General features: G+C 43.9%; 1 protein-coding gene across 4 annotated transcripts in view; it reads right to left on the reverse strand.

Moving 5' to 3' along the window:
• Positions 1–12,801, reverse strand: part of TENM4 (teneurin transmembrane protein 4) — a 448,178-nt gene that overhangs the window by 107,827 nt on the left and 327,550 nt on the right. For all 4 annotated transcript variants that reach the window (XM_077842124.1, XM_077842106.1, XM_077842098.1 and 1 more), the window contains one exon: positions 5,007–5,223. In XM_077842124.1, coding sequence (XP_077698250.1) covers positions 5,007–5,223 — 217 coding nt within the window. The remainder of the gene's footprint in view (positions 1–5,006; positions 5,224–12,801) is intronic.

The raw sequence follows: 12,801 nt of genomic DNA on the forward strand, positions 1-12,801 counted from the left end.
GAAGGTAAAACAGGGGCCAGAATTCTGATCACCTCCAGTGCAGCAGACAGACTCGCTGCACCCTCTCCCCACCCATCCCCATTGTGCGGGCAGGGTATGGCCGTGAAAGGGAAAAAGGAAATGGCTACATATGTCACCGCTTAGGAACAAATGCTACCACCCTGGCTCACGCTAAGCATTACTTTCCTCTGCAAGCAGTCTCATGGATAGCAGCAAGATTATTATCTGCCAATCTCACACTGGACACAAGCCGCGGGGAAGATTCAACAACAAGAATCTGTGTTCTGTTTTCTGAATGTTAATGATAAATGGTGTGCACATGCATGTCCCTCTATCAGCCCTGTGGAGTGGATCCCAGAACACTTTACTGACCACACACATTTTCTCTGGGTAGGAATTACTGATAGTGCAGTGCTCAAGAGTTGCCACCTCTGGGGTGACAAGCGATAGCTTTAAACAGCACACAGCAACAGCATCCAAAACTTCAGGATAGCGAGTATCCAGTTAGTCCAGAATATCCCCCCTCTCCTGGAAAAAGTGCCATGGGATCCTAAATGACCACAAGGGCTCAAGACCCGAGTTTTACATCTCATCAGAATAACAGCATCTCCAGCAGCTCAGTTTCACAAGTGTCCCTGATACCATGATGGGGCACTGGCCTGGCACTTGCTCAGAAGAAAAAGTACCCACCTACTGAGCCACTAACATCACTTTCTGCAGCACATGGATTTTCCTTAGCGAGCTCCTATGCTAAGCTCAAGGCTGTTTAATGTGCGAGATGTGATATCACAGCTGGAAATGGCATGTCTGCAGGCCATATTTATTGATAATCACCCACTGTTGATATTTAAAGAATAGCAAAATGTCATAAATAACTGATGTAATTGCAGAGCTCTTCATGCTGAAAGTAGATTAAACAGGAAGGCCAATTTACCAGTTCCAATGTTATAAACGAAAAATAATCAGTTATGAAACCTGTCCCACTAATTTTAATCTTTGCATTCCCTGTTCTAGCAAAGGAAGAGCTTTACGTGCCAGGGATGTATGAAACCTCAGCCTTTTGGGTGGCAGATGTCTCTTTTGAGCTCAGATCTTTCAATTGTAGGATATTTAAATACTTCAAGATGAAATCCACTCCTGAGCAGAGAAGAGAGCCAGCACAAAGCCTATGAACCATTTAAGCCCTGTTTTTAAGGAATTAAGTGGCACTTAAGCAGTAACATAGATCTTGTACTGGGACACAGAAGTGAATTTCGCTCTCGTCATACCAGTACACTATTGGGCAGCTTCACCCATTATATGAATGGGCGACATGAGTAATTCCTGGAATATCTACTTGTTACTGAAAACAGAGTAGGCTCTTAAAGAACACAAACAAATTGCATTGTAATATATGGACGGTAGAATCCGACAGTTCTTCAGTTGTCATTGGGAAAGCTCATTAAACAGAGACACGATGTTGGATCTACATATAACAAATCTTCCTGTCCTTAAAAATGTTGTTATACATGATCTGATGTCAGATTCCCCTATAATAAGGCTCCTGATTGACAGCTCAGGCTTGAGAAATGCTACCCCAAAAATATCATCTTGAAAATGAAATTTCTAGTATAAATTTATTCCATGTTCTGGTACATGCTTTTTATTGCAATAACTAAGAATCCTGGTATCTGACAGTCGAGAATCTGTTAAACTAACACTTAGGCAAGAGTCTGCACTATTTAGTATCCAGCTATAAAATTTACAGTCTTGTGAAGACTGATAAATATAACATTGTTTGCTACATAATGATTGCTTGGCTTTAATCCAGAGCCCTGTAGGTAGCCTTCTTGGGTTTGGCAGAGAGTCAAATCATGGACATCAGCATATCAAGCTGACTCACTGACACTGATGTACTTTTAAGAGGCTCATGTCTGAGGTCAGCTTCCAGGACCATTGTAGAGAGTCACAGAGTGTGGTGAGCATGGGGTACCGAGGCCAATATCCTTTTGTCAGCTGATCCATGGAATAACCTTGGATCAGCTTCAACAGAGCCTATGGTGGCTGTGGAAATTGCAAGTATTGAATTGGCCCTATGAGCATGCCAAGTTAGGTGTTTACAATTCCAACGCATTTCCATGGCACAGCTATTTTCTCTGGGAAAGCTGAACATAAGGGATAATTAATCAGATTGAATTTAAATTCTGACACTGCCAAGTTTGATCAGCGATGTCTAGAAACCTTCCCATAGCTCAGCATGATAACTTCTGAAAGACAGAACTCAACACATAGTGAATGATCACTGAATTATCAAGAATTCAGCAAGGTACTTAAGCATGTGCTTTACTGTAAGCACAAGTCGTCCCAGGACTTCAACAGAACTATTCAGGTGCTTAAAATTAGGCATTCACTTTGCTGATTTGGGGCATGAACTGCAGATTCTTGCTGTTCCCTACTTCTCATGATGATGAATGTCTCAGCATTAAAAAACTTCAACCTGCTTTCTGCTTTACTTTTTACATGAGAAATATCAGGCCTTCTCTAAGCTGCAGGACCTTTTCAAGCTCTTTGGAGGCCTTTAATAGACAGATGTAACATGAGGCTGTAACTCTAGAATCATAGAATATCAGGGTTGGAAGGGACCTCAGGAGGTCATCTAGTCCAAACCCCTGTTCAAAAGCAGGACCCATACCCAATTAAATCATCCCAGCCAGGGCTTTGTCAAGCCTGATCTTAAAAACTTCTAAGGAAGGAGATTCCACCACCTCCCTAGGCAACGCATTCCAGTGTTTCACCACCCTCCTAGTGAAAAAGTTTTTCCTAATATCCAACCTAAACCTCCCCCACTGCAACTTGAGACCATTACTCCTTGTCCTGTCCTCTTCCACCACTGAGAATAGTCTAGAACCATCCTCTCTGGAACTACCACTCAGGTAGTTGAAAGCAGCTATCAAATCCCCCCTCATTCTTCTCTTCTGCAGACTAAACAATCCCAGTTCCCTCAGCCTCTCCTCATAACTCATGTGTTCCAGACCCCTAATCATTTTTGTTGCCCTTCGCTGGACTCTCTCCAATTTATCCACATCCTTCTTGTAGTGTGGGGCCCAAAACTGGACACAGTACTCCAGATGAGGCCTCGCCAATGTCGAATAGAGGGGGACGATCACGTCCCTCGATCTGCTCGCTATGCCCCTACTAATACATCCCAAAATGCCATTGGCCTTCTTGGCAACAAGGGCACACTGCTGGCTCATATCCAGCTTCTCGTCCACTGTCACCCCTAGGTCCTTTTCTGCAGAACTGCTGCCTAGCCATTCGATCCCTAGTCTGTAGCTGTGCATTGGGTTCTTCCGTCCTAAGTGCAGGACCCTGCACTTATCCTTATTGAACCTCATCAGATTTCTTTTGGCCCAATCCTCCAATTTGTCTAGGTCCCTCTGTATCCTATCCCTGCCCTCCAGCGTATCTACCACTCCTCCCAGTTTAGCATCATCCGCAAATTTGCTGAGAGTGCAATCCACACCATCCTCCAGATCATTTATGAAGATATTGAACAAAACCGGCCCCAGGACCGACCCCTGGGGCACTCCACTTGACACCGGCTGCCAACTAGACATGGAGCCATTGATCACTGCCCGTTGAGCCCGACAATCTAACCAACTTTCTACCCACCTTATAGTGCATTCATCCAGCCCATACTTCCTTAACTTGCTGACAAGAATACTGTGGGAGACCGTGTCAAAAGCTTTGCTAAAGTCAAGATACAATACATCCACTGCTTTCCCTTCATCCACAGAACCAGTAATCTCATCATAGAAGGTGATTAGATTAGTCAGGCATGACCTTCCCTTGGTGAATCCATGCTGACTGTTCCTGATCACTTTCCTCTCATGTAAGTGCTTCAGGATTGATTCTTTGAGGATCTGCTCCATGATTTTTCCGGGGACTGAAGTGAGGCTTACTGGCCTGTAGTTCCCAGGATCCTCCTTCTTCCCTTTTTAAAAGATTGGCACTACATTAGCCTTTTTCCAGTCATCCGGGACTTCCCCCGTTCGCCACGAGTTTTCAAAGATAATGGCCAATGGCTCTGCAATCACAGCCGCCAGTTCCTTTAGCATTCTCGGATGCAACTCATCCGGCCCTAGTTACAGCTCCTCCTCTCTGTAACTGAGATGGGAGGGGATGCTGAGTCTGTCAACTTGGGATTGCCGTTTTCAGGTCACTGTTGCAGAGCACTCTTGGAAAACTACATTCGTTTGAACAAGGGAAGTCAAACCATGGACCAAACTGGATTAGTGGCACTCATTCACTGGCTGCTTTGTGAAAAAAGCAACTTGGGCCATTTGCACAGGAAAGAAGTGTCTTAGTGCACCACTGTGGCAGAGCACGCGGAAGCTTAAGTGACTGCAAAGGAACCTTGGTGCTAGAGAGCACATTCCGAGTGGGAAAACCACTTTCACCCAAGGTGGGGCATGGGCATGTAGTCTAAATGGAACACACTTCTGAATTAATTCTGAGGCCAACTGTGCGCTGTCTCACAGAATCCACAAGTGGATTCTGACCCATGGAATACACCCTGGGGATAAATGTAAGATGGGAGATAAAAAGGTTTCCTAAAAACGGCTAACTAATAAAGACATAGAATGAACGAGGTAAATTAATTCCACTACTCTACAAAGATTAGCGGAGCCAACAGAGTCTTACCATTACAAGAAAGAGTATAATGAAAAGCTGAATACAGAGGGTATGGACAGAGAAAAATAGCTCTGTCCCTTTAATTTCTCAATCTGTGTGTGCCTTACCCCTGGGAGGACAGTCAGCAGCTTTATATTAGTTATGAAATTCTTCAGATATCTATTTTCCATAGGCAGGCATGTGGGATGTTAGTAATGACATAGTGTTGGTCTCCTGCATCTTTCTGCTGTTCTTTATTAGTATTTCATTGCACACAATTCCCCATTCCACCTCTGACTGGGAACACAGAACTTGGGCTTTAATTCTTGTTTAAAATCCCCCCAAACACTTACCCTCCATCAAATGGATTCTCTCCCGCGATGATGTGAGTGCTGTCCTTGCCAATCAGGAACTTGATTCGATCATAGAAAGAGTGCAAGTTCTGTTGGGATGTGGGGGTTTGAGTCTCCTGTATGATATCCAGGGGGTCAGGTGAGCCCAGGCACAGTGGGTTAACATGGCACAAAGGCTGCAAGCAGCAATCTGGGTCCATACAGTCCACCAAGCCATCTGCAGAAAGGAAAGGGAGATTTGAGAGCAGCAGTGACAAGGCGCATGAGACACATCCAAGTGGCCAGATCCCCTGCTTGTGGACCTCTGTGAAGTTCTGCTGATTTCAATGAAGTGACACAGATTTACACCAGCTCAGAGTATGGCTTGTTGTTTTAAAAGCTATTTGAATAGAAAAGATGAAGTTCAAGATAACAGATTCTTTTAAAGAAGGAGAACTGAAAATCTCCGGGGATTGATAATAGGATACAGAATTTTTCACCTTGCTCTTGGTCACCCCATCACATTCAGACTCAGCTGGTAGTGAGTGAAGGTTGTTACCCTCTGACGGCTGTTCTTGGCTTATGTGAAATGAGTTTGGTGCCTCAGGCCTGTTCCCTAGAGACAGGAATCTAAACCCTAAACTCTATCCCCGCACCTGGTGCCATCAGTTCCATTCTCAGCAGAAACACTCAGGGCTAAGCAGGCACTGAGGCCCAGGTCCGTAACTGGTGCAAGTCACCATAGCTCCACTGAAGTCAGTGGAGCCACCTGCTAAAGCTCCATGCTGGAAAGCTAAACCACAGCTTGACACTTAAAGGAGCGGTCCCTGCAAGATTCAGTGGTGGGGAAAGGGATAAAGCGGGCCTGCGAGGGAAAGTGTGCTCCGCGTCTGCTTGTGCTGTACCTATTCTCTAGATCAACTGAAGGCTTCACACTCCCTGGCTGTCAGTCCTGTACCTTTCACCAGCACTCAATTTGCGATAAAAATAGCACTAGCAGTCACATGCACGAGGAAAGCCTATTAAGCATATTTTACTAGAATTAAGTATTGTTGTTTGCCAAGCAACCATATGTGTAAACAGAAGCATCGATTTCCACAGGACTCTTCCTCTCTTCCCCAATACATTCTGTGATGCCACAGTTCATCACAAACATCTTGGTAATAAACAACGACAGGGAAGGAAATGCAAAGAAAAAGCATGATGGCTCTGTGGGGGTTTGGTGAAGCATTACGTTCAAAAATAAAAGTAGTTAGCATGCACTTGAGATGGATTCTTAAATCAGATTAAGGGACTAGACATTTGGGGCTTGGTTAATGGAATATGGAGCCCTTCACTTCTAAGTAATCAGTTCAAATAAGGCAGTTTGATAGGGAAGGAAAACTGCTACCATATGATGGCTGCTCAGAGGCTTATGTGAAATGTACGGTACTGTCAGTCCAACCCCTACAAGCGATCCGTATCAGACAAACCACCCTCAATAGCTAGTATCCTATTTGCAGTCTAAGAACAGAGGCAAAAACTGAATGTGCGTGAACAGTAAAACTGTCCCTCAGGTGGCAGGACAGAATATTTTCAATTTCTAAGAAATTATTGCAAAATAAACCAAATCAGCTTGCCTTTACTACACACTGGGTGTCATGGTCTGAGACCAGTTGCACGGACATAAATCAGGAGACATCCCCCTGACTTAAAGCAATTATTCCGAATCCACACCGGTGTAACTAGGAACAGAATCTGGCTGATTTTGTGTGTGTGTGTGAGTAAGTGAGAGAGACAGAGAGAGAGATTTTAAAAAGTGGTCAGCATTGGCTAATTGCCATTGATGTTAATGGGAGCACATTTAGGCCACCGCTGAGTGCTTCTGAAAATCCAATCTATTATCTCTCTTCCTGTCGGTACTTCTATCTCTCTCTATAACTCCTTCCAAATTGCCATGACAATGCACCAGCTCACGCACAAAATCTGCCCATCTGCCTTGTCTCATGATGACTGATGATAATGACAAAAGTACTAATTATATTTTACTTGCCCATCTAAAGAAGCAGATGATTGGGCTAGCAGGATTTTGCAAGGTTGAATCTAAGTTGGAATCTGAGACACAGTTTAAAAAATAAAGAACTGTGTAACTCTAATATGCCTATCTACATCTAGCAGGTTTTTTTTTAAAACCCACCCCATTACTGTAGAGAATACAGCTTCAAGTGAGATGACACCTTGTCATTTGCTCCCACACATTAATAATGTTTTCTAAGGCTGCAGACACTGTAGTGAGAGGCTGGCAAACCTGCTGTACCATACCTTTTCATTACCCTGTCTTTATTTCAGACATGAGAGCTGCAGTTTGGGATTTGAAATTGTAAGATGGCAAGGAATTTCTGTCTTCATGAGATGCAGGAATACTGGGAACCAGGCTACCAGGAACCAGATTAGCCTTTCTCCTAATACTTTTCAGTCCTATGTTTTCCGAGTTGGCTATAACTACACCAATGGACCTTGTCATTGACATCTTATAGCCCTTAAGTTCCCTGCGAGTTGAACGCAGATTTAGCTACTCAACTCTCATTGGCTTTAATGGAAGCTATAGTGCTAAACTTCTTTCACCTTCGAAAATGTAGGGGCTGCTTGTGTCTGAGACATCCCAAAGACCTGCAAGCGTTAAACTAAACCCGATAACAGATAACGATGTTCAGCCACCCATCCACATATCTTTTTCATTTGTTTTTTACTGTAAAATCAGTTATCAATGTGGTGTCTTTCAGTGAACGGTAAGAAGAAATAAATGATGTTGCATACAGCTGTGTCTCCTCACATCCTGTGAGCTCTTACTTTCCTTGTCAAAGTCGTAAGAATAAAGTGACATTTATGAAGAGCCCTCCCCACAAAGCAAGTTGCTCAGGGAGCTACACAGATGCATAAAAACAAATTAAAATGCAATAAAAGCCATGCTCCGATAATCCAAAAGAGATGAAAACAAGTGAAGGGGCCCAGTGTGAAAAGAGAGGCAAAGAGAATGGGGGAAGAAGATATTGACAAGGCCAGATGGGTCCTACTCCAAAACACCTTCGAGACATACAATGGCAGGAGGTGTTTTTTTAAAGGTGGGATGATGGACTGAGACAGAAATGAGTACTGCACACTACAGTCTAGTGCAGAAAAGGCACGCTGACCTGAGAGGTATGACAGAATTCCTAACAGGGTGGATGGTATAAGAGCATAACTATCCATCAGGGGGAGGCTCAAGGAAGAGGTCTCAAATATGAGCCAAGGGTGCTAATTTAAAGTCAATCCACTGACGTAGGGGCAGGGTATACAGTGGCCATAATATGCCCAGGTTGCACAGATCAGTGAGTGAGTTTGTTGCTGGATCCTGAATGTGGAGGGAATTACAGTAATCAAACCATGAGGCATGTGTTGTTGTCGAAAGGTTTCCATCAGGTAATTAAAGTTGTAGCCTGTGGAGACTGTGACACCAACATTTTTCTACCACATCCACTACATGGTGCATCCCCTTCAAAAGTAACCACAAGATTCCTCACCTGACTCTCTACTTTCAATGAATCCCTTCAACTAGTGGGGGACATGAAGGAGGAACTAGATTGCCAGAGGGACAGTCTGCTCAGCAGCATGACTTCTGCTTTCCTGGCACCAGGAAAAAGGCCGCTCCAAAGCATCCTGCTGGCGCTATTCTGAGACTTTAAGGCAGAAGAGACCGTGACAATCATCTAGCCCGGTTGTTCTGAATAACACAGGCCAGATAATTTCACTCAGTGATTCCTGCATTAAGCCCAATTAATTTGCGGTTGAGCTACAATACATCTTTTAGAAAGCCATCCAGGATTGTTTTAAAGACTTCAAATGATGGAGGATCTACCTCGCTGGGAAGCTGTTCCAAATGGGGGCAGGGACCATCTTTTTATTCCGTCTTTATGTAGCGCCTAGCACTATGACTGGGGCCTCAATACAAGTAATAATAATAATAACAATCAACTTCTCGATTAAACACGTGTGCCTTATTTCCAGTTTGAGTTTGTCTAGCTTCAACTTCCAGCCATGCTGGTTTTAGCTATTCAGTGCAAACTTTCATCCAAGGGAGAAATGGGACTTACAAATAAAGATACACAGGACCCTGCATTAATTAGGCCACCACGCTACTCCTGTCCAGCAATGAGAAAGGTGACAAAGAAGGGAGTGCTCCCCTCGGTGCCTCACCATCATGCTGGGGTGAACTTAAACCCATGTGTCCGCATACACCCCTTTCTCCATTTCACCCCACTGATTCTTTATCCTGTGTGAGAGTGAGGGAGCACACACAAAAAGGGGCATGGACTGTGCAGAGCAAGATTTCTCAAAATGACAAGTGATTTTGGGTGCTTCAGTGATGTGTACTTTCTAAAAGTGAGGCCCCTTTAAGGTGTCACAAACTGGGCACCCATAAATCGAGGTGCCCAAAATCAGTAGTCACTTTTGAAGATCTAGGTCACCATGTTCAATGCGGATGACTATGCTAACCCTGTGCCTTATTTGCATCCCTGGGACAGCTTCCAGGTTAGCTGAAGCACAGCCACCTTGCTTTCCCGACTGCTCACCATGCGAAGACTTACAGAAACAAGGCCACAAGTAATTTCCTTTTAAAAAATGTTTTGGGTGGTTTATAATAACAACATGGAGTTCCAAGTCTGGACACTGACCTCCTTGATGGCTAGCTGGATGGAGCACTTGACAGGGGAGAATCCTGGATTTTGATGACCTGCCTTTCCCTTCTAAGCATTCTGGAAGGGTTAGGCTGTTGAGCAAACAGAGATGCTTTGTGGCTATACAGCATCGCCTGTGAGCTTCCTGTCTGGACTCTAATTTCTCTCAAAGCCCTCTTTGCTGAGATGGGATTAAGAGCCAGAGGCACAAAGCTAGTCATTAGCTTCTAGGAAATGATCTGCCTGGTGGGCATTATTGCTTACAAGGAGAGGAAAAGTTTTCAATTTATTTCTCAACGTTGATGAAATAAGTGTGAGGTATTTTTTCCCCAGTACTAAAACTACATGTCACATTCACACCCACAAGTGTATCGCAGGAGAATTCATTTCAAGCAACAATGGGACTCCTCTTCTTGAATTCTTTCGGTCACCTCAGTGTTTGCTGCCTGCAAAGTGCTCCCAGGAGCAGCAGGATCTGCTTCCCCTTTCAAGACTCATGCAGCCTAGTGATTCGTTTCCAAGACTCTCCGCTTCAGCATTCAATGCCAGGATCAGAGTTTTATACAGAGGTAAAGGGCTGGTTTCAAGAGACTGCTTCTGCAGTAAACAAGATCATCTGAGAGCTAATAAAATTTCAAATTAGCTGTGACTTTTCATGGCCCCAGAATTGTGTTGGGTGATTTAATGGGCAGCATCTTAGCTCGCCAGGATTGAATAATGGAGCATTTCTACAGAGTTATGGATGCTGCAACAAAAATCCGTCATGCTAACATCAACAAGCAGAATGCAAATAACCTTCAGCTAGAGGTGTTATTATGTGTTTAAGCAAACTATGATGGGTGCTGCATGTGGAATACTGTGATGGAACATACGGGCCACGGGAAAGGATAGAACAGTACCTACACAGACTGAATGTTCTGGAGCATGACTCCTCTAATACTAGCCAGAAACCATGAAAACAGAGTCTTTCATGTTGAAAGAGGGTACAAGTTCCTGATGAACCCTGATATTGGAAGCATACACGGGATAAATTCAAGGTTCCATCCTGCTCCCACTGAAGACAATGGAAATTTTGCCGCAGACCTTCAATAGGAACAGTGCCTAAGAAAAACCTTTTGTAACATATGAAGCAACAAAAATCTGTTAGCCTTTCTAATGCAGTAAGGAGCATTTCCTTTGCCTGTACAAGAGTAAGAGGCACTCCTATCTTTCCGTCATTCCATAGAATGACAGCTTGATATTATCTGTCGCAATGATAATTATTTGCCCTGTAATGTTTTCAGATTTATTACGTGGAGAGCAAAGAGATGGAGATTTTAACAGATGCACATCTGCGGCCAGAGTAAACACAGCTGATTATTCTTGCTGCTTCATAGCTTCATAGATTTTATGACCAGAAGGGACCATTGTGATCATGTAGTCTGACCTCTGGCACAGCACAAGCCAAAGAAATTTACCCCTTGCAGAGGGCCAGCACAAAGCTTACACCTATGGGACTTAAGCAGCCAATAAGCTTTGTGCTGGAGCTCTGTGCAGAGCTGAATTTCACCTACAAGCACTAGTCAGTGTACACATTGCAGCATCTGGACCTACACTAGAATGATCTTGCAAAAATGGTGAGGAGTCAAAGGAAAACTCAACACAAATGTAACAGAACGATGGACAGGGGGCCATTCCTTCCTGAGCAACCATCTCATCTTAGTATTGTAACCTTTGTTCTTCCCCTCCCTCCCCATCTGCCCTATTTTTACTTTGTCTGTTTATGTACTAAGTTAGAGTCCAAACTCTTTGAGAACAGGACTATGTCTTTACTTCCTTCTTTGAAATGCCCAGTACACATGTATGGGCTCAAAAAATAATCAATCATTATTTGTATTATAGCATAAGAACATAAGAACGGCCATATTGGGTCAGACCAAAGGTCCATCTAGCCCAGTATCCTGTCTTCTGACAGTGGCCAATGCCAGGTGCCCCAGTGGGAATGAACAGAACAGAGTAATCATCAAGTGTTCCATGCCCTGTTGCCTATTCCCAGCTTCTGGAAAACAGAGGCTAGGGACATCATCAGCATCTAGAATCTATGAAACAGCAAGAATAATAAGTTGTGTTAACTCCCTCCAGACATACCTCTTTCAGAGGATCAGAGCCCCACTGTGGTAGGTGCTGTACAGGCAAGTTATAAAAAGGACAAGCTCACACTCTTGCTTATCACAGCACATGAATGAGACAATGAAGTGGGATGGAAGGGGGAGGAGGGTTAACAGTAAATATGTGTTACTCGGGTTTCTTTAACTGCCTATAATACGAAGATAATAATGGTAGTCACACTATCTAGCTATCCTTATCCTCTGATTTCCTCTTTACGGTGGAAGTGGTGGTGGTGGTGAAGTCATGTGAACATGGGATCTCTCCATTTCTTCTACTGAGGATTGTCGAGAGAAGGTGCACCCCTTCCTTTGCCTCGTTCTGCACCACTACAGTGTCATTATGCCTTCTTTCTGAGGTAAAGACAAGTGCTGTTCTATGAATCTACCAGCAAGAGGCATTTTGGTAAGGCCCAGCCATCAGATGTGAATTGAGACAACCAAGGTCACTCCTAGATCACCAATTCCCTGGCTTGAACACAGAGGCTATGGAGATGGCTCAGTGACATCCATTTCTGAGTGTCCTGATGTATGGCTCCACATCACGCTCACACATTCAGCAAGATGACTGCCTAGCACAAATACTGCACAACAACTGCTGTCCCACCAGAGAGTCACAGGAGAAATGAACTCCCTGAAAATGTGAACTAGTGATGCTGGTCTCTTACTGGAGGGAAGGGTGACTAACAGCCCTCCTCAAAGACAAAGAAAGAAAAGCCAATAATTTATAAGAAATCACTGTGTAACAGCTGTTAGATCTTTTCAGGGAAAGCTTGCCGTTTCCTCCTCTCTTTAGAAGTTTGTGGTTCTTCCAAGATGACCCTGTTGTCTGATTGGATGTGTTCGTGACGATAAATGTTAATTTATGATGGCTGTTTTCCCAGGTGCATTCAGATCTTAATATTTCCCTTAGCCTTTGTAAATTTAGCTAGCACATTACTGTATCATTTTTTATGCGATCAGGGAATTGGAAAGTTC

This window comes from Eretmochelys imbricata, chromosome 1, assembly GCF_965152235.1.
Source record: "Eretmochelys imbricata isolate rEreImb1 chromosome 1, rEreImb1.hap1, whole genome shotgun sequence".
In the NCBI taxonomy this organism is placed as follows: Eukaryota; Metazoa; Chordata; order Testudines; family Cheloniidae; genus Eretmochelys; species Eretmochelys imbricata.